The 26,423-nt window shown below is 40.1% G+C and overlaps 1 protein-coding gene and 1 non-coding gene across 2 annotated transcripts in view; one reads left to right on the top strand and one right to left on the bottom strand.

Moving 5' to 3' along the window:
• Positions 1-26,423, bottom strand: part of clstn2a (calsyntenin 2a) — a 72,368-nt gene that overhangs the window by 24,176 nt on the left and 21,769 nt on the right. Inside the window, exons 2-4 of the mRNA XM_046852641.1 lie at positions 13,344-13,466; positions 2,118-2,313; positions 1,649-1,857 (exon numbers count right to left, since the gene is read on the bottom strand). Of these exons, the coding sequence (XP_046708597.1) occupies positions 1,649-1,857; positions 2,118-2,313; positions 13,344-13,466 (528 nt within the window). The remainder of the gene's footprint in view (positions 1-1,648; positions 1,858-2,117; positions 2,314-13,343; positions 13,467-26,423) is intronic.
• On the top strand, positions 23,687-23,759 carry trnad-auc. Its single transcript has one exon. It is a non-coding gene; the product is annotated as a tRNA-Asp (tRNA).

Below are 26,423 nucleotides of genomic sequence, written 5' to 3' on the forward strand. Positions count from 1 at the left end.
AACCTCATTTGGAACCCCATTAAAACCAAAGCCTTAACTGCTGAGCCACCAGTGCTCCCATATGTACATTGTATGAAGAGACCTTTTAACAAAAGTCATATACACAGCCCGAAACCCTGAAAGAAATCCTGGGTTTACCTATCCAATGAATTAAAATTTAAATTGGAATGCCTGCTTTTGGAAATGGAATGGGAGTGTTTGCCGACATGAAAGAGCATAATGAGCAAGGGACTAAGGCAAGCACCGAGAACAAGGAAAAGTCAGCGCTGGTGGGTATCACTAATTTCTATGGTGTATAAAAACACTCACCATGCTAAAAGAGATGTCACGAGACTAGAACATGTCAGCAGAACATGAAGGGGGTGTACAGTACATGCGGTCCATTGTGTACAAGGCAAGAAAAAGAAAGGGCAAGATGGCTTTATTATTCAATTCCCTTTGTTATTTAAACCTTGAAAGAAACTTGCATTGATATCATCCATAAATTATGCAGCAAATAAGTGTGTAGGCAAAAGAACAGCCACTAGCAGCAGGTATAGTGAGAGTCTGGGAGAGTTGTCCTCATTTGCCGCCATCTTCATCTGCAAGTTTTCTTCTAGCCATTATCCTTTCCATAGCTAAAAGTGGTGCATTTCCACATGTAAACTTAAATTCTTTTGCATATATCCAGGCAGTGTCTTGAAGCTGTATTCAGAGTGCAGGGTCAGCCATTATACAGATTGTTAAGAGCCTTGCTTAAGGGCCCAAGCTTGGTGATACTGTGGCTTGAATCCCTGACCTTCCAATCAGTAATCCAGAGCCTTAACCACTAAGCTACAACGTCCCCATAGCTAAAGACTAATTAGTCTGCCCAAGTCTGAAAAGTGGTACAGGTAGTCGTCGACTTACGACCACGATTGGTCCTGACAGATCGGTCGTAACACGATTTGGTCGTAAGTAGAGTAGGCTATATGTACAGTACTGTGAAATGATGCCGGAAGCTGGTACGCACTGTTGTACGCCACGGCTAGCGATAAACTTCTGCACTACCATTCATACCAATGGTTTTAAAATGCAAGCATTTTTATGCATCAGTGTGACTGAAAAGTGGAAAGGGGGTTGGTTGACAGGACAAGGACTGACTTCAAGCTACCTTCATCTAAAATTTGACAAATGCATCAAGACATTTGGCAGGAAACCTGCATCTCGTAACAGCGCTCAAACGGTGTCGAGGATGAACATAAAAGCGCAATCATCCTTGACGTCTCCTTTTGCTTGTGGTGTATGTTTGCACGTAAGTGAGTGCAACATATGCCCTGGGAACGAAATAGGTTTTACTCTTGTCTATCAAACACAGTGATCCTGATTGCCTCTATCACCTGAATAGTCAACCATCCTGTTCTTTCCTACTACTGGAAATAGATGTTCCAATCACTGTGTTTTGCTTCTGCTAGTATTTCACGTCATCTACAAGATTGCATTCGATTTTTATTCACTATACAGAAATGACAGAGATAAATAACGGTAAAAGATGCGAGTAGTGTGTGTTTTTTTATTTATTTATTTTATTTTTTTCAGGAAGTAGAGGTAAGTCGGATGGTGTGGACTTCATTGTGCCCATTTATCTTTGCGTGTGAGTGTGTGTAAGAGAAATAAAAAGGAGCCTCACCATTGCGGTCAATGGCGAAAGGGGTGTTTTGCGTAATGATTTCATAGTTGCAGATCTGGCTGTACTGGGCCGAGCAATCCTGGTCCCAGGCCTCCACTTGCACAACACTGTCATAAATCTTCCCCTCCGTCACTGTGGCCTGGTACACCGGCTCATGGAAAGTAGGAGCAAACTCGTTCACATCCTCGACCTGGATGTGGACCACTGCTCTGATGCACAGAATGAAGCAAGGTTGGAATAACGGAGAGGGGTAGGTAATAAAGGCATCAAATTTCACCGACGCCCTAGCGCAGACACCAATTTACAATCATGAACACTTTTTAACTTCAATCGACCTTCGATTTGAACTAAGACATATCCTCGAACTGCTTGGAAAATAGCATTAAATTCGAATAAGCATTTGTGCAGCGTACGAGTAGTAAATACACTTTTTATGACCCGTCCGGTATACAAATAACGTACTACGCACTTGTGGCTCTTTTTCCAGCTGTCTCCCGAGACGTCAGCCCCACAGTCGTAAGCCTGAATGATGAAGGTGAACTCCTTTTGTTGCTCGCAATCAATAGGGCTCGACGCCTTCAGTACTCCTTCCCCCGACGTCTTGTTTAATACCTCCGCCTTGAACGGAGTGTCTTGTCCATGGATCTTAAAAGCACAAATCTCCCCTGAAACAGAAAAAGCAACAGGTATAATGAGGTTTTATATATAGATTAGGTTACACCAATCATTATAAACACCTGCTTAATATTGGGTTGGTCCCCGTTTGGATGGCAAAACAGTCATGACCCATTGATTAACAGCAATAACTTCTTGAGCATTTTCAGCTACGATCTGTTGGATCGGACCACACGGGCCAGCCTTTGCTCCCCACATGCATCAATGTCATAATATTATAATGTCAATATATACTGAATAAATATGGGTGGAATATACAGCACTGCAATGATAGGTTCAGAATGGTGCAAAGATGCATAGCGGATGAAGTTCGGCAAGGCATTATCAGCTCTAACTTTCGCCAAAAAATTAAATATGCAGGGTACTGTCCAGATTCGCTGGCAGAGAAAGGATGCCTGCCTATTCTATTTTCTTTACCATGAATACAGAGGCACAATGTGCCATAACAGCCCACAAGGCTAGAATTTTGAATTGCTGACTGCAAAATTACCGACCTAAATTGTTTTGATTCTTGTCTCCGTGGCACATTGTTAACTGGCCCCTTTCAATTTCTTGCCAAGGAGAATTCAATTATAAGAGCTGTACCGAGCACATCGTGCGATGTATATTTATTATTCTTTCCCTTGTACACATACAATTTAATTATGGCAAGTTATTGCCTTGTAATATTGAACTATGGGTGTTTTACTAGTGTCTTTTATCTTCTATATGCATGTGAGGAGATAAAAAAAGAATAATATTTTAAGAGAATTATATTGGTTTATTGTCATGCCACGGAAAAAACCTGCCCACACGAGTGTAAAATATCTGTTGACACTATTTCTGAAGTAAAAAAAACACATTGCAAATGGTTGATGTCTTGCTTTTATATCAACTACAATGTTTTATTCAATACTTTCTCTGCATGGTTTTTCAACAATTTTTTAAATTAGCAACAATGGTCAGGAAAGCAGGTGTGTGTTTGTGAAAGATCTTTTTCTCCTCTGACAATATACTCCATATTTAATTGGCTGAACTCTATAATGATCAACCATAGAAGGCAAATAGTTGGTAAGACTTTTGCAGTACAGAGAAATATTTGAATTTGTTTTATGTTAACCGTATAGTCCACTTCATATAGGGTTAGTTATTTCAGATTGCTGGAACTTTGATGCATTATTTGCCACATTATCCCCCTCATAGTGCATCAGAAATCCAATATACAAACTATGCACACTAGGAAGTGCTGCAATATATGACAATTTCTCCGTTTGAGATGTGTTAGCCTGATTCTTCAACCTGAAAACCTGATAGAAATGTGTTAATTGGGCATTTAATACAGAAAATTGCTCAATACTGCAACACCATAAGTTGCCCATGTTCAATACCAATGTGTATTATCAAACCCATGACTCAAACCAAGAGTTTCGGCCAAGGGTTTTGATCAGAGCTTGTACTATTGTGCCTCTTTCGTCATGCTAGTCTCAGTTCTGTATCCACTTTAAAATCTGAAGCATTTTGTCGAAATCCTTTAGTAATTTGAAAGTAATTCAGTGGATTATAGAAACAGGACACATACAAATATTCAGTAGAATACGCAATACACCATATGACACTATACAGGCTATTTCCTTATTATTAAACTAACACCTGGCACTCTGCTGGCTGCATGAAATTTAATGAGAACTGTTGTGTTATAGGATGTACTCGCATAATTACGGTGCATTGCACTGCTGCAACATTATTGGCTGACTGGATAATAAAAAAAAATTATAGCTTTAATACCCCCGCTAAACAAAACAGAATGCCAAGTGAGCGCTAATCATCCCTACTGCTTGTTTTACGTAGGTCCGTCTCTAGATTTACTAAACTTTCTTTCAGCTTCTCCTATTAGGGATTGCTACAGAGGACCATCCGCACGTTTGATTCGGCACATGTTCTTATGTTGGATGCCCTTCCTAATGCAACCCTCCCCATTTATCCGGGCTTGGGACCTGTACTAAGGCTCTCTGACCGAGGATCGAACCCGGGCCGCAGCTGTGAGAGCGCCGCATCCTAACCACTAGACCACCAGGGAACCTTGTCTCTAGATTTACTAGGGGCTACTAAATCTGGCAACATATTATTAAAATAGACCCAATCCACTATCAATTGGCTACATTCTAGTAAATTGTATTACTTTAGGCATTACACTTATCAAAACTCGATTGCTCTTTCGGTTCTCGGCGAGGTGCCAAAAATTGTGCATGCACAAGGTATTGCGAAGCAGTGAAGCAAACACGCAGAGAAGCTATTACGCACGAAAGCGCTCCGACAGTTCTGAGAAATCGGCGTCACACTCTGAGAGAGACTTTCTTTCCACTCGCACACCAGCATCTACAATTTGCCGCTGAGTCAAGGTGCTATTCAAGGTGCCTTGCATTCATTTTAATGAGCGTGCTCGCCGAACGCTCAGGTTGAACGTCCTCACACTCGTGATTCAAGGCGCTGTTTAAGCGGCATAACATCTTAAACATAAAGCGCTAGGTGGTGTGAGTTCATTGTTGAAGTGCTGTGCAGCAGCCAACATAAACAGAGCTGACATGAAAATGTTCCACAATGCCCCTGATTACCAGAAATAAATGACTTGTATCTTGTACAACAGTGGATAAAAATTAATGCATGAATGATTTGTATCGATGGGTGGGGGTTGAGGTGAAGAGGGTTCCCCCGTTTTCTCATTTCTTCTCAGCCCTTCTGTCCTTAAATGTCATTGGAAAGGCAGAGCTTAAAGGGCACATCGAAAACTGATCTGGAGGAGAAAGGACAGAGGCTTGATGTAAGAAAGGTCAAGGCAATAGGTTAATATATAGAGTGTATATATATAAAGGAATATTCGCAGTCTTATTTGCTCAAAGGAAGGAACGCCGCTCGAGAAATTGGAGTGGGTGTAAATCGTGCTGGAGAGAAAGAGTGGAAGGGAACGTAAAAAGGGAGGCTGAGGAGATGTGTGAAAAGCGGTGACAACTGATGTCTTTCCCAATGGTAAAACTGACAAGCTGCGGTTTTGTTTTTTTCAAATGTTTTTTTTTTGCTTCATGATTTGGTCACCCATCAACTCCTACCCACCATCCAGCTTTCTCCATCGTACAACACCTACCAACAAAGGAGAATGAGTTATTACTATGTGTCTTACTGCAAGAATTGCAGATCATAGAAAAGCGCTATTATCCTTTTCCACATACATGAAGCCAGATGACTGTAATTGGCTGGTATTGTTGTGATTGACGGATCTTCCTTTTGCTCCTAGAGACAGATGGCTGTAGCACCACTTGGATGTGGATTCAAATATTAATGTGAAGGGTTTCACTCAAACTATAAACAGTTTGTTACAACTGGCACGAATGGTTTCTTAGCAATTTATTTTTATCTCCAAGTTTTGTCTCCATCGATAACCTCAACATTGATGAACCTATAAACTTTCTTTCGGCTTCTCCCATTTGGGGTCGCCACAGCGGATCATCTGTTTCGTGATCCGCATGATCGATTTTGACGCATGTTTTACGCTGGATACCCTTCCTAACACAACCCTCCCCATTTATCCGGGCTTGGGACCGGCACTAAGAGTGCACCCACCTTGTGCAAACCTAATGGCTGCCGGGTCGTGGGCCTGCTCTCACCACCGAATCCTAACCACTTGACCACCACCTTGAGGACGATGGGTTCCCCTTATTGAATCTGGTTCCTTTGGTTCCTCACATCATATCAGGGAGTTTTTCTTTACCAATGGCTTTCTCGTTAGGGATAAATGTTGACCACCATGCTGCATACATTGTATGTATCATAATTCTAAGCTGAAGTCACCAAAGTGCATACTTAGAGGAAAACCAAAGAGCTCAGGGTACCATTTAGGGGCCTGTGGCAGTAATTACAAACATTGCTAATTTGTTGAATATATAATTCGTATCAAATGAAAGCATGAAGCTCTTTTTAGCATCCAGCAAGCACAGTACAGTAGAGTCTCAGAATGTTTGCGAAACTTTGTTCGCGCTCCGCAAGTATTACGAGGTTGAAAGAAGGTCCAAGTGGGTGGACTCGGTGGAAGAGGCAAGTGTATGAAAGGCATTGTTAACAATTGATGGAACAGCAGAGGAAAGTGTGGGGAGCTTTCAGTCAGAGCTCAAAGAAGTGCTTGCAATGTGTAATTATTGGCTCTTTCTGCTGTCAAAACTAATGGGTCAGTGCCTTTTGTCCGCCAAGCTTTTGGCAAGAAAAGAGAACTACCATGCATGTGACGTGTAGTACCACCTCTTTACTCTAATTGATAGGGTGTTTTATAGGACTTCCTCACACCTCTATCATTTGAAACAATCCTAGTGCATTTACTTCTTTATGCACACTTGAAGGACATTTACTATACCCATGTTTGTTTTGTTTTGTTCATATAATAAAACTAGCTGATCTGGCTAAAAAAATATTAACAAATACCGTCATTCGTTTTTCTACGTAATTTTCATTCAATGAATCTCATAACACTGTCACATGCTTGAAAGAATAGCCTTGTAAAGAAAACGTGACTGCTTATATATTCTAGCTAGCTAGTTAAGTGCTTTAACTACACCGGCTAATATTTGTAAAAAAGTGTGTGAACTCCTGAAGCCATAACCAGTTTGATCACAGTGCTAACATATTTCTTACATCTTTTAAAAAGGACAAGCATGAAAATGTCACCAAATTAACAAATTGCCTCTAAAATCTCAAACCCCTGATAATTTGTGGTTCAGAAAAATCTTGGGTTCTCATATGGAACCTAACTAACAGCAAGTTGCGTATTATCTTACACATTTGCGGGAATCCGCAGCAGAACCGAATGTTCAGGAACAGATTATATAAATTTTTAAAGCATGTCCATTACTTCACATTTTCTGTTGAGTTTGCATCAAAAAGGAACCAAGTTACTTACGTAATGTCTGGATGATAGGGGCTGCGGGGGTGCATCCAAAACACACAGATTTTTGAAACTCGCAGGGGGGTCTTAGAACATAACCATATTGGGAAACCTTTTTTTTTCTCAGTCATATGTGGTACATTCCACATTGTTGGAGGCACACAATTGTATTGGACTTTGGATGAGAGGACCTTGAAACTTTCCCATCTCTTCAACTAAGACACCAAAATTTGTTCAGCTGGACAATGTTCCTGTGCACCCTGATGCACCCTCACCTACATCACTACCTGGAACATCTTCCCATTCGAGTGAAGGTTATCATAAGTGCAATTGGGGACCAAATTTGGAATTGGAAGTCCAAAAAGTCAGGTGTCCACTATCTTATGTCCATATTGCTTTTATTGGTATATGTGAATTTCTCCAAAAGGAGAGCTTACTGGTTTGTGTTAAAAAAAAATGTTCTGAGATGTCTGGCCATAATAAAAGTTGCAGTATCAAACTTTTTCAGACACAAATTTGTGCACAGTGCTTTATCCAACACACTTTTACACAACTAGCTCACGGATAATACCACAAGGAAACAATATATATATTTTTTGCAATCTTATCTAGAGCCGAAAAGACGAAGTAGAATAAACTAGGAGGTGGAAGGAAGGTGATTTAGCAGCTTTAACAGATTTTGACCTAGGCCGACTTTACAGCATTTTTTTTTGCTCCTTTTATGCTTCTTTGAACAAGCCGAATAGGCTAAAGGCAATATGCAAATATGGATCTAATTGGCTTGTCAGTACTGCGACCGCCCCATTCGTATGTGTGACAGGAAATTCGGCTGTTACACTCCTACATGTAATTAAGTTCTTGCAATGTACATTGCATCGCACCTTGGCTCGATGGACTGTGTTTGAACAGGCCCTGTCACTTCCTGTCAGGCATATCCTCTTTCACTTCCTACAGCCTCAAGCAATTCTTTGATGAATTTTTTTTTTTTGGAAACCTTATCTTACACCCAAGCCAGTGACACAGTGACAGGCAACTTATAATTTTTTAATTTGTACACAATATATTAGAATTTCTTTCAATTCTATGCAAAATCACATACGTAAATATTCACAGCATCTGCTCAATACTTTGTTGAAACTCTTTTGACAACAATTACAGGCTCAAGTCTTGAGTATGATGCTTCAAGCTTGGCACACCTATTTTTGGGCAGTTGCTCCCATTCTTCTTGAGAACCTCCATTAGGTTGGATGGGGAGTGTCGGTGCACAGCCGTTTTCAGATCCTCCAGAGATATTCTTAGGGGTTAAAATCTGAGTTCTGGCTGGGCCACTTAAGGACATTCAGAGTCATCCCATAGCATAGCTTTGCTATCTTGGCTGTGTGTTAAGGGTCATTGTCCAGTTGCCCCAGTCTGAGGTCTGGAGCACTCTGGAGCAGGTTTCCTCAAGGATGTCTCTGTACATTGTTGCATTTATCTTTCCTTCGTTTCTGACGAGTCTCCCAGTTCCTGCTTCTGAAAATCATCCCCACAGCATGATGCTGCCACCACCATGCTTCACTGTAGGGATGGTATTGGCCCGGTGATGAACAGTGGATGATTTCCTCCAGACATGACGCTTGGCATTCAGGCCAAAGAGTTAAGTTTTTGTTTTTCATTATCTGAGAGTCCTTCAGGTGCCTTTTGGCAAACACCAGTTGGGCTGTCAAGTGCCTTTTATTGAGGAGTGGCTTCCGTCTGGCCACTCTACAACACAGGCCTGATTGGTAGAGTGCTGCAGATATGGTTGTTCTTTTGGAAGGTTCTACTCTCTCCACAGAGAAACGCTGAATCTCTTTTAGATTGACCATCAGGTTCTTGGTCACCTCCCTCACTCAGGCCCTGGAGTCCTGGGGTTTCCAAACTGTGCCACTGTGTTCATTGAGACCTTCAATACTGCAGTAATTTTTATTCCCCAGATCTGTGCCTTGATACAATCCTGTCTTAGAGGTCTACAGGCAATTCCTTGGACTTCATGGCTTGGTTTGTGCTCTGACATGCAACTGTGGGACCTCATATAGGCAGGTGTGTGCTTTTCCAAATCATGTCCAATCAACTGAATTTACCACAGGTGGACTACAGTCAAGTTGTAGAAACATCTCAAGGATGATCAGTGGGAACAGGATACACCTAAACTCAATTTTGAGTGTCATGCTAAAGGCTGTGAATACTGTGAAAGACTCTTTTTACTCTTTTCACCAAACTATTAATAGAATGATATTAATCAAACACTGATCAATATCTACTAAAATAAGGCCATGGATGTTGTGGCAACTTAGACAGGAGTTTCTTCCATTATTTATTATTCTAAAAATATTCTGCTTAATATTGAACTGACGCTGAACTATATGTTGGTGCTAAGTTTTTGAAAGTTAAATGAAAATACTTCAGTAAAGTCCAGATTATTTAAAAAACCTACTACAAATTACATTTTCTTAATTACTGTCCACCACTTGCAAAGAGCACTGGTGCCTGTATATTCGTGACCGAACAAGTGCCTACAAGTGACGACCATACGCCAATCATACGGCATGACCTTCTGGAATCATCTATACCGCTTACGCCTTTTAATTTATTTAATGTAGCCCGAGTCTCCAAGCTCTTTATCACTATCCAGTGCTGTCAGTTACTAAGTTAGAGCTTGAAAGCAGAGTGGTTAATAAATTCAAGGGTGAAGTTTGAGATGAGTTCAACAAGAGAGTTAAAGGAAATGTTTCGAGATAAGAATACTTAATTCGCTGCAATTGGAAGTAATGGATGTTTGGCTTAATGATGCGTCTGGAGACGCATTCATTGGGGGGGATCTCACCCAACCTGTTCTATCCATCTTTGTTTTAATTCCAGGTAGTTGAGGCGAGACGTGTTTTTCAAATATATTTTGGGTTTTTTTTCAGCTCATATTCACACATTTATATGTTTAAAGATAAAATATAGTGATTTGAGAGAGCAAGAGAGTTGATTACGGCGTATAATTAAGACAGCCGAAATGATGCAATGTGTTCTACCGAACGAGACAGCCTTCAGTTGAAGTATTCACGGCAAGTAATGAGCCAAATGTAGCACCCAGCCCACTTAAGTATAGGGGGTGTATTTCAATGACACCATCTGTAACTATCTGTTTAGTGCCCCAAATATCTGTTTCGATTTAATTGAGGTGATTGAATGAATCTTCAAAAGCACAGAGAAGTAAGACGTCCAAAGCAAGTGCCATGAATGGCTAGTATGGGTTAGCATTTTCTTTTTGACAGCTTGAAAAGAAGCTCTTTAGAGGAATAGCACTATCCTAAAAAGATATATTTAAAAAATGAATAAAAAAATACCTAGATTCTTTTTCTACTCTTTTCTACAGACTTTATTTGGCACCATGCATTTAATGAATTAAACAGCAATGGTCTGTGTTGTGTGTAGAGTGAATGGTAACACAAGAGTATGCTCTTATACAAAACACAACTCACTGCCACCCTCAGAAATGGGAAAAAAAACTATCCCAGCTCATGTTTTAATTATCACCTCTTCAGTGGCTTTACATGTTTCCACATCTGTAAATTCTCAACATAGGTAGAAACTGTAAATTTGACTTCTTTTTTTTTTTTTCTTTTTCCCCCCCAAACCAGTCCCAGTACGTAAGGGCGTTAATATTAAAGTTGTTTTTTCTGGAGGTCTTGGTTATAGAGGTAAATGTCCCCCAGGACTATGTATGAGTATGAGTGGTACCATTGTAAACCATACATACATGTACAGGAGGGAAAAAAACAACTACTACCCTAGCACCATATTAACCAGAGTAAAAGATGTATGTTGCGTTTTGCTCAATCCCAAGTGGATAATTAGGAAGACACCGCTGTGACTAGTTCCTCAGGCGTATGTCTTCACCTCGGGGGAGATTCATAGATAATGGACATCAGTATGGCAGATTACTCATTAATCACATGGCATGAAAACATTAAGGTGCACGTGCTTGCACTCAAAACTGAACTTTTCTCTCATACACGCTTAATTATTTCGCAAGCTGCCAACCCAGACTGACCCGAAGTCTGCTGGTGCAAGAGGGAGAGAACACCTGTCCGGAATGTGACGTTGTTATCAACTAGCAAAATGCTCTCCTCCGGCTAAGAGCCTACTGTCAGAAATGACGCGGATGGAAAGAAGTGTTTATTAATATGGGATTTGCTCTGTGCTATAGAGACTGGAAATAGTGTCCTTGACTAAGGATTTACAATGTCAAATTAAAATTGTTTAATGTTGCCTATAGTCGACTGATAGTCGAATCATGTGTGTGTCAGGGGTTTGGGGGGCTGGACAACGACGATAACAGGTAGTTCTAGCAAAATCAGACATTGTGCACCCCCATATACCAAAATGCCATGATCCTCTTTTAATAGCCCCACTGTGAAGTTTCGATTCAGAGATTGGTAGTCGAATCAGGCTCCCCCTATTTAAGCATCAATCTTTGACTATTTGGGGGCACCCCTAGCTGTTTGAAATTATGTTAATGATCTAAGATTTAAATTTGAATATATCCTGAGTAATGAATTGTTTATTAAAATATAATGCGAATAGCTACAAGGTCAAGAGTATTTGTGGAAAAGGGGACTGGTTCCAAATGCCTGTGTAAGTGGGTGGGAAAGATCAAGAGCTTTCTTTAAGGAAGGGTGGGTTTTTGGGTGTGGTTGGCTATGTCTGCAGGAGTGGGCAGAATTTTTCCACAAGGTCTGTAGGAGTAGGTGGGACTGATCAAGGTCACATGTTGCTGCAGGAGATTGTTGGATTGGTCAGGTGTGTCCAAGTTTGTTGAATTGGTCACTCGTGTCTACAGGAGTTTGTTGGATTGGTCAGGTGTGTCTGCAGGAGTTTGTTGAATTGGTCAAGTATATGTGCAGGAGTTTGTTGGATTGGTCACTAGTGTCTACAGGAGTTTGTTGGATTGGTCAGGTGTGTCTGCAGGAGTTTGTTGGATTAGTCGCGTGTCTTCAAGATTGAGGTGGATTGGTCACTAGTGTCTGTAGGAGTTTGTTGGATTGGTCAAGCATGTCTGCAGGAGAGTGTTGGATTGGTCAAGTGTGTCTGCAGGAGTTTGTTGGATTGGACAAGTTTGTCTTTAGGAGTGGGGTGAATCGCTGAATATTACCATCTGTAGTTTTAGCGTTTATTTATTTTTATCAAGTCAAATCCAAGCCTAAACTGATTTTTGTTTCTGTTGGCCCTTTATTCAAAGGATGTGCTCATTCCTATACAATGCCTTTACTGCATCATATGTGCAGTAGGTATATATAGACAATGCAAAGTAATGTTTTTGATTTGTTACAAGGTTAAATAAAGGTCATCACAACAATTTCAGGCATAGTTATAGCCAATGGAATGGCAGAAAACAGAAGTTGCTGGTCAAATAGTAAAAAAAAAAGTATAAATAAAATAAAAGGTTACACAAAGTATTACATGCCATATTTATATGTGAGGTACGAAATCGGCCCCTGGGCCAGTTCTCTGTAACTATGATTGCATAGACTCTTATCAAGTACACACTGTATTAGTTTTATAACCCGATTAATGCTTGGCTGAGAGGCAGCAAAATGCCTGATTATTATCTGAGCTAATACTTAGCACAACAAAAAAATAAGTTTCTAAATCAGATTTTCAAGGATGGCAGAAAGCAGATAAATTGGAACGTTTGCCATTTAATAAGCTGTGAAGCGCTGTCATGGCACCTTGTTTGCCTCTTTGTATAAATATAAAATTATCATTACTTGTAAATTACTCTCCAGCTGGCACATCTTGACACTAACCTGACACCAACACACAAATATAATTGCTCCCCCCCACACGACTTCCAGCTGATCCCATCTTGCACTTAAATGATTAACCAGATTATTTCGAGGCTTACTTCTTTCTCTACCATTTCCAAGGTCAGTAAAACTATAAACGTGCATCACTGGGCCAATCAGGATGTCAGGAACAAAAAATAATGCTGAGGTCATTTCATATGGCTGAGACACAACGGAACAGAACGATATTTTATTAACAAGTAAGAAGGAAAAAAAGAGCTCATCTTGGTTCAAGTCAGTAAGAGAAAACATGTACCTGCATAGGGAACAGGAGCATCTTTGTCCAAGGCTACTAGTGGAGGGTCCAACAGGATGGTGTCCATGTTCTCGGTGATCACACCATGGTAGGATGTCTCAATCCATGGTTTGTGTTTGTTCACTAGAAGAGAAATATGTAAGGCATATCAGATGCAAATGTAAATATCAGATGCAAAATCTCACCCCAATTGACCCAAAGTAAAAGAATCAGGGAATTGAATAGTAGCATATGGGGTATGCTGGATCAATGCTTTTTTTATAGATTGCCCAACAATTCACTAAATTTACCACTCTTCAGTTAGTCAAACATGTCTACATGAAAAATCTTGGATTATAAGCACATGTGTTACACACTGACTCTAGGGTTTATCCAGGGACATTAACAACCCTATAACCCCTTGTGCACACAAGCTTAACTTATTGAGAGCAACCCATGAGTCATTGTAAGAGGTCTATCGAGGTGGTCAGAGAACAGACATACATCTATAATGCAAGACAAACAACAGAGGAGGAAAAAGACTATGAAACCAAGGAACAACAGGTATATAATTAATGGTGTTTGGGGGACACAGAACAGGTGCACACAAGTGGAGTCAAGATTAAGCCACTAAGTAAGAAGTCAGTGAATCTGAAAGTAAGAAATTGTATTTCAATTACATGTCCATTTTCCATCCAATTAAATCACGTAAATCCAACGTAAAACTTGAATTAATAGATGAGATAAGTAGCGATTCTTGTACTCCAATGGGTACCACCCAATTTATTCACCGGTATAATAGCAGCACCAGCACACTATTTCTGATCAATCGGAACACGCATGGCAATAACTCGGGTGTGTATGACTTCTCTCTACTATAAAGGGTGTCTGCTCCATTATACACCCACTCCCCACTCCCTCTTCCTTTGTTTCTCCCTCGATTTCTCTCCCTTCCTTTATAATGCCTTGGTTATTACCTGGGGGATAATTATATTATACATTATACAAGCGGTAATGCACCGCGATCCAGACTAATGCAACACAAAGTCTGCTTTTATCCACTCCAGAGCCATATATTTCGTTATGAGATGACAAAACACCACAATAATGGACTCATAAAGCAGGCTTTTAACCTGATTTTAACATTAGCAATTGATTGCTGTACTTTTTTTTTTTTTTTTAACTGTAAGATGCGGAAGGCTTTCTTTCATTCTTTTATGGTGACTGACATCCACGTGTAATACGAATCTTAATGACTGACAGTCTGTAATATCCATTACATGATCTACTATATATGACTGCAGTCTCAAGAATGGTTGAATGTTGAGTGTATAACAGGCTTTTTGCTGAAGAAGACTGTTGACTTTGTACAAAGAGGAACAATCAGATAGAAGTATTGCTGAAAATGAAATGAGACTAATAATGGAGTGGAGTGTATTCATAAACCATTTTAGTTTCATATATTTGTTTTGGCCAGTGAATTAGTAAATCTATAGCTATTCTTAGGATGCAAAATGAATTAATATACTCAGTATGCATTAAAGAGTGTGGAGGCCCAACCTAAAGTCTGGTACTTGCTTTTTTATTATCATTAGAGATTTCAGTTAAACACCATGTGCTTTCGGCAGCCTTTAAGTCCCCTGCAGTCAGAATGCAGTATTCATACAATTTGCTTGGCTGCTTTCAATAAGATTAATTTGTGTGCATGCAAAAGCAACTCTTTATCAGTATCTCTTCCTAAAGATTAACTGAAATGGGGGCGTTTTCCATTTAGGCATGGACTTCACGTGAAATTAGCATGCTATCAAGGAACTATAATATCTGCTTTATAAGCCTTTGTTGAAAATATAAGACATAATAGATTCAATCCAGTGGTCCACAGTGGTCTTCAGATCTACCTGGCTCAAATCCTGGAAGAATTAACATTTGCTTTTGGTGCAGTTTGAGAAAAGTAGCTGTTATTGTGAGCATTTGATTTTCTATTCTCATTAGCGGTTAAAGATTCCAGCTTCAATACATCTGTATTGCAATATAGATGTAACACTCATACAATTATTGCCGATCAGTGAAAATCATCAGATCATATCGCCTGACATCTCAAAACCTCTCGTTGTTATCTATATTCTTGATGAGGTCGTCATCTTTGTCCATCGTACCCTCTGTCCTCTAGGATTTTCCAGCTTCATGTGGCGATCCACTTCATTAGACACTTTTGCTACAAACTGGTCTGACATCTCAGTCACTTCACTCATATGCACCGCTTCGCTTATTGAACTCCCTGTGGCTTCAATGACGCCTCTGCTCGAAGAAGGTATGGCACCATTATGGCTTGTTACACAGTCGGTAATAGTTTCCCCCACTACAGCAAGCATGTTTTTGTCTGCGTTATCTGTTTCACACATTTCATATGTTTTTTTTTTACTATACAAGGTCCTTTGCACAGTACTTTGCTGTGAACCATAAACACCTGATGCCTGAATAGAAAACGTTCCTCACTTTATTCAAAAGAGTAACATTTTAAAGGTAGTTGAAGGTTTTACCTAAAACTTATCTCTGCCATGTGGCACAATTCAAGCCAAGTAGTAAGTCTGTACGAAGCCATCCATATTCTATACCGCTTATCCTACAGTGGGTCACTGGGGAGCTTAGGCCCATCTCCATAAGTTCAGGGGGAGGACATGATTGCAGGATACACAGCCCATTTACACACTTCGGACATTTTGGAAATGCAAATCAACCTACAGAGCATGGGGGTCTTTGGCCTGGGAGGGTATGAGCATGGGGGAGTATGGGAGTCATTGGTCTGAGGGGGACTATTGTAACCAGAGGAAACCAAAAAAAAGCAAAGGGAGAACATGCACAAAGACAGAATTTTAACCTCCACGCTCATGGTTTACGTACAGTATATGCATGTACCAGTTTACTTTACAAGCCTCTTATAAGCCACACTTGCTAGAGTAAAACATTAATACACCACAAAGTGTTGAGTGATATAAGGCTCAATTTGCACCTTCTTGAAAAGCCAACAAAATTATGGATCCAGGATTGAAATTGCTGGTTATTTTCATTTGTCTTGGATGCTGGAACTTGCAAGCCTTGAAAACTTGAAATATTGCTTCGCTGGGTGTATAATGTTAGCTACATGCTGGTCAGCCATAATACAGAGACATATAGTTATATGTGTGAGGTATTTCTATGCATTTCCCAATTTTCTAGGTGTTCAAAAACAAGACAGCCTTGTATATATGCCAATATGGTTGGGATATTAATGTCCTGAAAAAAAGAAAGTAGCTAGTGCTACAACATTAATACATACATTACTGCCCAATCTTTCATCCACAGCACTGGAGTAAGTCCCTATGGAGGCACATACCACATCTAAGCCCTCATTAATCAAAGTAGTCCATCGATTGGCTGGAAAAACATTACATCCGGTGTCCAACTCTAGTCTGTAGACTTCCTGTCATGGAGAACAACGGATTACGACAGGCATTCAGATTCACAAATGTAATTAAAGGAAAACCCAGTGGTTAGCTTTGTTTTCGCAGTCCAACCCTGAGAGCTATAACCACACCAGAAATGACTAACAGGAACAGACTAATTAGGCGTATTGATTTGAGATAAGCCGATACTCACACATTAGGCAGAATTGAGTTTGCTCTAAGAGGCACGAGAGTCATTTTCAGATACATTAACCTCATTGCTTCACTGACCACAGTTTTGAACTGTAATGGCTTTTGTCATTAATACATTTAGCCTGTATTTTCTGAGCTGTTCTGATGCTAAGTCCATTAACAGATACAAATCTGTGGTCTGGACTGAAAATAGAAATATTGCATTGCATGCCCATGCCAATAAATAACACTGAACTGAACTAAACACACGGACTAATTGCTTGACTAATTGTTTCTTTTATCCCAGTCCCAGCGATGGGAGTCACTGCCAATGTACTGGGAAAAATGCCATTACTATATTTTATTCGTATTATCTCGTCTAAGACCGTCATTAATTCAAAACGCATTACTTTCCAATATAAACTGGCATACCCTTGCAAAGTGGTTTTCGAATCAAGGGGCCTTGCTGAAGAGCCCAACATTGGCCATGCGGTAGTTCTGAGATCCGATCAGTGCCTTAACCACAAAACAAATGGTTTAAAAGCATGAGCACTTCGTAGATGCTGCTATAATTAGCAACATGAAAGAATATAAATTGCATACTGTTCCATTATGCAAACCTTTAACTGGATCCTTTTTGTAATAAGTATCTCACAGCTTTGGCATTTACCATTCTCATCTCGCTCCGTCGCCCTTGAGGACTCTGAAATGTCAATTGGCCGTAATTAGAAAGATGCCAGACTTAGTAGACAGGCTTGCTGTTGGAGAACGTGGCTTTTTGCTATTGCTTATGCTAATATCTACATTTACATTTATAGCGTTTGAATGGCACCCTTGTCCAAAGCAAGCGACTGTACTTTATACAGCTAAGTAGTTAAGGGGTTGAGGGCCTTGCCCAGGACTGACAAGTCAAACGTTTAACATTTTGACCACTGAGTTACCACTTGTCTTTATCCATATTGGTTATTCGTGTTTCTTATCATTTCATTTGTGCCACTAATGTGTTTTTATGAAGCTGAGATTGTCATTGAACCATAACGTGTCAATGTTATATGGTTGCAAACAGGAGTCAGGCTAAAATAATTGAATTAAAGACTTATTGTTATGGAACTGTTCGAGGTGGCACTGTCAAGCTAAATTAAAATAAAAACAAAACCAGTCCCTTGCTTACTTGTTCAGCATGAGGAATTTTTTTTTTTTGTGAATGTTATTTATTTTCCAAACATAGACAGGCCATTTTTCTTCGACTGGAGGCCACTCTGTGCAGCTAGGGATGGTTTCTCATCAACGCCTTGGGGGGTTCCATGAAATTCCGGAGTAAGAACGTGAGCTTTGAGGATATATTTGGACTGTAGTTAATGTCAACAGTCTCCTACACTGACTCAGGACTACAGTTTGCTTCTGATCACCATCACTGCACTCCGCAACATCGTATATCTATAATAAATGGACATTTGGTGCAACTCAGATGAGGCTTGGTTCCCTCTTGAGTCTGGTTCCTCTCAAGGTTTCTTCCTTATGCCATCTTGGGGGGGTTTTCCTTCACCACAGTCGCCACCAGCTCGTTCATCAGGGACAAACTTACTTATAAAGAACATATTCACTTTTAATCACCATGTTATCTGTGTAAAGCTGCTTTGAGACAATGTTCATTGTTAAAAGCGCAATACAAATAAAAATGAATTGAATTGAATCGAAAGTCCAAACATGAACTGCAAAAATCATTTTATTGTCAGGCAGTTGTTAGTCTGGTCTGGACAATTCTAAAGAGTAAGCCGAAAGAGAGCGACACAGAAGGTCAAACACAGCGGACATGATCAATAAGTTAACAATAGGCCTGTGCAAGACTGTGGCTTGAGGATCTGATGTAACTACAGTGTTTCAATGTTCAAAGTCTAGTGCATATTTTAAATGCGTTTCTTCTGACCATGGTTGCAAAAAGTGATTATTTGAGTTACCATAGCCTAAGGCTTTCTGTCAGCTCAAAAAATATTGGTCAACTTTCTAGTGATTTCTTTTTAACAGGCCATTCCCACCCACAGAACTGCTGCTTACTGAGGACTTTTTCTTTCTTTTTGGTTTTCAGTGTAACACTGTTACACTGTGTGTAAGGTTGTGCGTGAAAATCCCAGGAGCTCTGCGGTTCATGACCAGCTTATCTGGCACTAACGTCTATGCCACGGTCAAAGTCATGGGTTCTTGTCTTCTGATTAGTGGGAATTTTCCTGTCAGCTGTTTCTCCAGTTAGCTTTTAATCACTTTAACCCTTTTGGATTTTTTTTTTTAGCATAAAATTAATCTGAGCAAATAAGGGCAGAGTGACAGAAACTGAAGGGTCATTAATGTTGCTTTGCCTCTTGGAAAACTGCCAAAATGATTACAGCCACATTACCATACCAAATATCCATTAATTCTAATCAGAAGTGCTTCCTATTAGGGGGCCTTTATACTTGTACACATGTACAATACAGCACAGTGAAATTCTTTCTTTTTATATCCTGGAGATGTTAGGAAGCTGGGGTCAGAGCACAGGGTCAGCCATGATACTGCACCCCTGGAGGACAGAGGGTTAAGGGCCTTTTAAAGGGCTCAAGCTTAGTGATAGTGGGGTGTGAACCCCTGACTTTCCGTTCAGTAACACAAAGCCTTAACACCACTGAGCTACCAGTGGTTTGATCTTTTTTTGCCAAGTAAAACATTTTATTTATGACAACCAGAATTTGACTTTGATAGTACAAATCTAAAAAAAGATTTTCACAGAATCTCTATTTATGACTGCAATCTACACCACCACAATGTATGTTTTAAGGACCAAACACTGAGGGCCATGCTGTTATAGGAACGGTGGTCTTATTTAGCCTAATGTGAACAACTTTTTTCAACCTGAAGTGGATCTTTTTTCCAGATCATCCAGAGGTACTTTATTCCTCTTATACCTGATATATCAAGGATGACCAATGTAAAACGATGGTGGCTATTTTGGTAGTTCTGGCTGTAAAACAGTGCTATTACATTGTACTAAGAGAGAAGGTACCCATTGTTCAGGTCTTGTGACCAAAGATAGCATCTAAAAAATTTCTGCAACTGTCAGAAATTCAAGATCTCACAGTGTTCAGTGTGTTTGCTGCTACCACCTACATCTACTGAATAGCCAATAAAAACGCAGCATGGCGCTAAAACGTAATTACCATGAAGGCAAAAAGGAATATCGGTATACTGGATTGCAGTTCAGAATAAAATCTTGTGGGGTTATGACAGCCGAGGCCTTCTTGTTTATATATGTTTATCTCAACCTCCCTTTGCATTCTTGGCATCCCAAGTTGGCCTCTTTTTTTCTAGCCATGACCAGGTCCATATTCTCCTCCACCTCCTCCTCCGCCTCCTCTTCTTTTTTTTTTTTCGACAAGCATATAAACCACAATTGCCCGTGAGTGATTTATCTTGCTTAAGAACATGCTGATGGTGTGAAATACTAATAGCACATACTGATGACGTTTTATTCTTCTACATGAATTGCCTGGTAGCCTTACACTTCATTAGTTACCTTAATCCTACAGTCTACATACATGCTGTGCCCATGTTTATTAGGTCCACAGTTTTATTTGTAATGATCTTATAAGATGGCTGAAGTCTGTAGAGGGCATTATACCAGAGCAGGGTGCATCAATTACAATCGGTATTTACTTGTCAAGAACATGGCAGACTTTTTCACTACTTATACAGTAACTTCAATAGAGAAGTCCTTTGAGGCCATGCCACGACTTTATTTCCTTATGATCTGGAATAGTCTTCCTGACGGTGTTCGGGGCTCAGACACACTCACCCAATTTAAGTGTAGATTAAAAACGTATCTTTTTAGCAAAGCCTACACATAACACACATCACATCATAACCTTGTGCTCCAGAACATCTGATCACATGCACATTATCAACTTGTGCTGTTAATATCATGAACAGCAGCTACGCTAATTCCTCTCCACTGCTTCTCTTTCTCTCCCCATCCCGAGGCATCCTGAGGTTGCTCCAGCTCCAGTCACCTCCCACCTCGTGATGATTACGGACCTTTAAAGAAGTAGATGCCGAACTCACAAACATCCTGAACCATCTAGAGACGTACCAGTGCCATTTGGATCCCGCTACATGTGTGGAGTTTTGACATTGGACCTCCTGGAGTGTTTAAAGGCTCTGGCATGGAGAAGCTGATGCTGGATCTGTGGTGATCACAAATGCTGAGCTTATAAAACTCGGAGCTACTAACCATATAGACTGTTTAAGACTGCAGAAAGAACATTACTTATAATCTTATACTCCAGTAATCATGTTAGTTCTCACTCTCCAGTGTTCTGTATTGTTGAAAGATTTATGATCAAACTCTTGATGTCACCCAGATGAGGATGGGTTCCCCTTTTGAGTCTGGTTCCTCTCAAGGTTTCTTCCTCATAACATCTAAGGGAGTTTTTCCTTGCCACAGTCGCCACGGCTTGCTCATCAGGGACAAATGCACACCATTCACCATCACTGTTGATTTGTGTAAAGCTGCTTTGAGACAATGTCTGTTGTGAAAAGCGCTATACAAATAAACTTGACTTGACTTGACTATGATCTCAACGTAAAAAAAAAACATTTTTTCATGACATACGAGCTTGCGTCGGCTTCTGAAATCTCCATCATGAAGCTACAAAATTTATATATAGACTATATCTCTGTATTAGGAGGAGGGGTGTCCCAGGGGAGAACCTGACAAAGATGGAGGAAGATAAGGTAGACCTATTGCTAAAATTGATTGATCAACAATGTTTGTCATGTCAAGAGCAAGAGAATCAAGTTGTGATAACGGGAAAACAGCTTTTGTAACGCTCTAAATCACGAGAAAACTAGAAAGAAAGAAAATGTATTAATGCATGACCTCTTAGAACTTCCTTACCATAACTAGCAGGTCAGGAGAAAGTACTGGAGAAACGTTTATACTGTAAATATGCAACCGTTTTATGTATTGTGCGTTTTACACTTTTAGAGCCACCATTCAGAAAACATCATCAAACACACCAAACTTCACATGGGTATTAGTGGTTAAGCCATTGGTCTTTGGATCCAAAGGTCATCAGTTTAAATCCCAGCCACACCAAGATACTCCTCCTTGACCCCCTGAGTAAAGCCCTTAAACCCCATACAGCTGCTCTGCTGTATGAATGAGATGAATGTAAATCGCTCTGGAAAAGGGCATCTGCCAAACGCCATACATCTAACAGTAAACACGAGTATTAAATATTCTTCTAAAGGTTTTTGGTGGAGGAGGTAAGTAGAGATCAAATACAGAAATGATGACTCATATCTAACATACGGTTTTGTCTCTATGGGCTGTTCACATGCTTTAATCCCCATGCGTGTAATATGTGGAGATACATTAGCTAATGAGTCAGTGAAGCCCTTGACATTTTAGCGTCTTGAAACTAATAGCATTGAGAGACAAACCGTTGAATTATTTCATTCGAAAAATTGTGAAAAATTGGATCTAATGGAGCAAAGCAGATCACATAATGATCTGCAAAAATATTTTCAAAACAAAACTGGTCCATGGTTTTTCTCTTTCTTGAGCTCAACTATACAAACAAACAAACAAACAAACGTTGCTTGAATACAGTCTTGAACACTTTTTAATAGTAAAAAATGCCGACAAATGCCGACTTTTCCATTTTCATTTGTTACATAACAGCATTAAAGTTTATTAATCATCTTAAAGCATGTGGAGCTTCCTCTATTTTAGTCTTTTGAAATAGATATGCAGAAAAAAGCACTAAACGTGCTTTCAGTCTTTTTTTCAACACAAAGTCTAATTCGATTTAAAAAATCGAATCTGATTTTTTTGGAGTAAAAACTACTGTACCGTTGTGAAATTCCTGGCAGGAAATCACATTCGGGAGAAAGTCAGTGATTCCAAAATGACCATTTTCCTATTACACATCCGAGCAAAAACAAATCTACACGCTTTCTTGGTGACAAGACGTAAAGCGATACACGTTCTGCTCTAAGAATAGTGAGCAAATCAATCAAAATGTCAGCTGGGATGAAATCTGGATCAGGGTTTTGCTGTGACTACGAGACCATACCGTGGAACGTAAGATTTCATTTGTGCTTTGATTTTACCTGGGATGTTCATTTCCCATCCCTACAGAGAGAAAATATGGAGAGAGGGTGTGAGAAAGTGTAAGAGAAACTATTTGTTGGTTTGGCACCGCAGCAGATCACGTATCGGAACTCCTATTAGCTTGTACATATGTAAAGGACTGATTAGGAGCCTGCCCTCCAGCTCAAGCTGAACTACATCTCCTTGATCTCTCTCTCTTTGAGTGATTGCCTGACTCCTTGAGATGTGTTTCTTGGGATGAACTATGGCAGCTAGCGCTCCGGGCGCGATCCGAGTTTCGAACTTTTAATTAGCGGCGCGATGCAGTGTTGCGATCTCCAAATACCTGCGCCTGTTTAAGCATCCAAATATTCCACATAGTTTATGTATTCGGATTTCAACTCTACCACTACTTCTTAAAAAACATTGGTCAGTTTTGACAGGTCCTCAACCTCCATCAAGTCGCTCTGACCAGGTTTTAGTTTGTTTTTGTGAGCTTCATTTCTCACACAAATAAAACGATCCCAATTGTGCGATCCCAGTTCCATTACACGCTGTTATCTCCCCTTGATGCTCTGTGAATATAAGCCTTATATTTGTATCTTTATTTCTATGTTTACGCAAGGTCCCCTGGTGGTCTAGTGGTAAGGATTCGGCGCTATCAACGCTGTGGCCCGGGTTCGATCCCCGGCCAGGAAACCAACCCCAGCCACTCTTAGTGCCGGCCCCAAGCCCGGATAAATGGGGAGGGTTGCGTTAGGAAGAGCATCCAGCGTAAAAACATGTGCCAAATCAAACATGCGGATAATCCGCTGTGGCGACCCCTAATGGGAGAAGCCGAAAGAAAGTTTTTATTTCTATGTTTACTCATTATAATCTGTGAGTTAATAATGGCTGGACTGCCAGATTTTTCCCGAATCTCCCTGTAGGTGTCAGGCCTCCGAGATCACACCTACTGCAAATGTAAAAAGGGTCAGGTGAACTATAATCTGACTGAATATATGGGAGTCTTTGGTTTAGGTGAGTTTGACTGATATGGTCTGTCTTATATGCCATGAATCGGTAGATCATATACATGAATTTCAGACATTGGTTAGGACCCTGGTTCACTACACATCGAGATACATTAATGACTGAATTTCCGGTCACATGACTACAGTTAAGTCACCTCTGGTATTTATTGCTTACAGACAGGAAGAACCTTTTAATGTCTACACCAATCAGTGTAAATCACTGTATAGAAGGATTGAAGTGGATATATATATATATATATATATATATATATATATATATATATATATATATATATATATATATATATATGAAGCATATAGAAGGGCACAGTAACTGAAGAAAATGAACAGATAGAAAAGTTGCGATTAAATATTTTAATCGATTGACAGCCCTAATATTATTATGATGTTAGGTCCAGTTACCAGCATAATTTTGCCACCTCTGGTTCGTATCACGTTGGACGAATGAGAGAAAGCATTCAACAAACTTCCACTTCTCCAATAAACACTGATTATTGGCTAAGGTTTTGTTTTTTGGTGTGTACACTTTTTTTTTTTTCTGTCCCATTAAAAAACCCATTAGGCCACTGCAGACTTGAAACTAATCCGGAATGCAATTGCTTAAGTGTGTGTTTGCATTGCTACACATCATTTTTATTTTATCACCTACGAGGCTTTGTGATATAAAGCTTTTCTCTGAGCTTTCAGGTCATTTCACTGTCGAGCTGTTGACTTTAGATTCTGGCCTCCCCTCCGAGCGCATTTCGAACTCTCCAGTCGAGATCGATATGAAAGAAAGGGAAGGATCACGATCCCCAAAGGCATAGCAAGCACGATGCAAATAGCCTACACAAAATTGTTCATGGTCTGTCCAGCCACATGGTCCTGTAGCTGGGGCAGAGGCACGCAGAAAGAAAGCAGGACTACACAGCAAATTGCTGTTTTGATGGTTGTTTTTTTGTGAAGCAACACACGAGTAATGGTGCGCAGACAGATGGAGACTTAAGAATGAATCCCATCGGTCTTCCCAATGCCCCGACCCTACGAGCCGAGCAAGTGTGTGTGTGTGTGTGAGATTTCACGTGATTGAAATTTCCAAGCATGCAACCAGAGATTAGTCATGATGAAGCGCCCCCGCTTTATCTAGGGGCGTTTATTCAGCTGAATACAGCACTAATCCCGAATTTCAGTCTCCTTCATCTCTCTTTTTTTTTTCCCGCTTCAAGCTCATCTTCCTCTCCTTCATCACATCAACATTCTGTCTCTCTCTCCTTCTGATAAAAGCATGGTTCCATTAGTGCGTCCCCTCCATTCTCTCTCTCACGCACTCCCTCCCTCTCTCTGCGATAAGAGCATGGCCCCATTAGTGCCGTCCTCGCCTTTTTTTCTGGATCTTTTTTTTCTATCTCTCGCTCCCACACTTCATATGGATACATAAAGAGTGAAAAAGGGGGTCACTATGTATTTAAATTGAATGGAAAGTGAGAAACAGGGATTGTATCGTGTTTTGTCTCAGTTTCCAGTGTACGGTTTTGTTTTAAGTATGTCAAACACTCTCGGTCATGCCAGAGCCGATTCCATCAACCGTATCTCTTTGGGAACACAAGTACCATAAAAGAGTACGATAATGGATGCACGTATCGATCGGAGCAACTCGCAGCCCTTTTAAAAAAACGCTTCTGAAATTGCCGGTCCGGAGGAATAGTCCCGCTTCCGTGGAGTTCAGTGATGTTAGGTGCTCACAAGTTCAAGAAATGAGAGGCAAACAAATGTGTCAGAGCACAATCTATCGCCTCTGACATTTCTATTTATTGTGTGTGGGGGCAAAGATGTCAGATTCTGGATACCTTGCCAAATTTGACTGTGTGTGAAAGCATACTTATAACAGCACCGACTTGGTCAGGAATGTCTTGTATCTACTGAGGGCGCTTTTTAAGCCGGTCGACTGGAAATGTTTTGTTGCAATTGACCTAGGATCAAAACAGCGAACAAGAAGAATCGCCCAAATGAGTCTGGAGGTCAAATACATCATATAGTATTCCACTATAATTGCATTTTATCACTTTATATGAGGTTAACTATAGATGGACCCTGACTGGAATAAAGCAATCACTGCGTATTGCCCATCTCAACCCCATTATTAATCAATAGATTAGGTGTTTATTACACTGCGACTTGCTTACTATAATTTACTATTTTCTAGTATTTGTCTCAAGTCCCTTTATAAATCATTTATTGACCCTCAGAAACCACTTTATCTGGGGTCTCAGTGGACCTGTATCCTATTCTTTAAGGAAAACAAGGTCATTGTTTGGAACGAGTTAAAGCAATCCACTTACTAATATGCTTT

The sequence above is a fragment of the Silurus meridionalis genome, chromosome 6 (genome assembly GCF_014805685.1).
Source record: "Silurus meridionalis isolate SWU-2019-XX chromosome 6, ASM1480568v1, whole genome shotgun sequence".
Classification (NCBI taxonomy): domain Eukaryota; kingdom Metazoa; phylum Chordata; class Actinopteri; order Siluriformes; family Siluridae; genus Silurus; species Silurus meridionalis.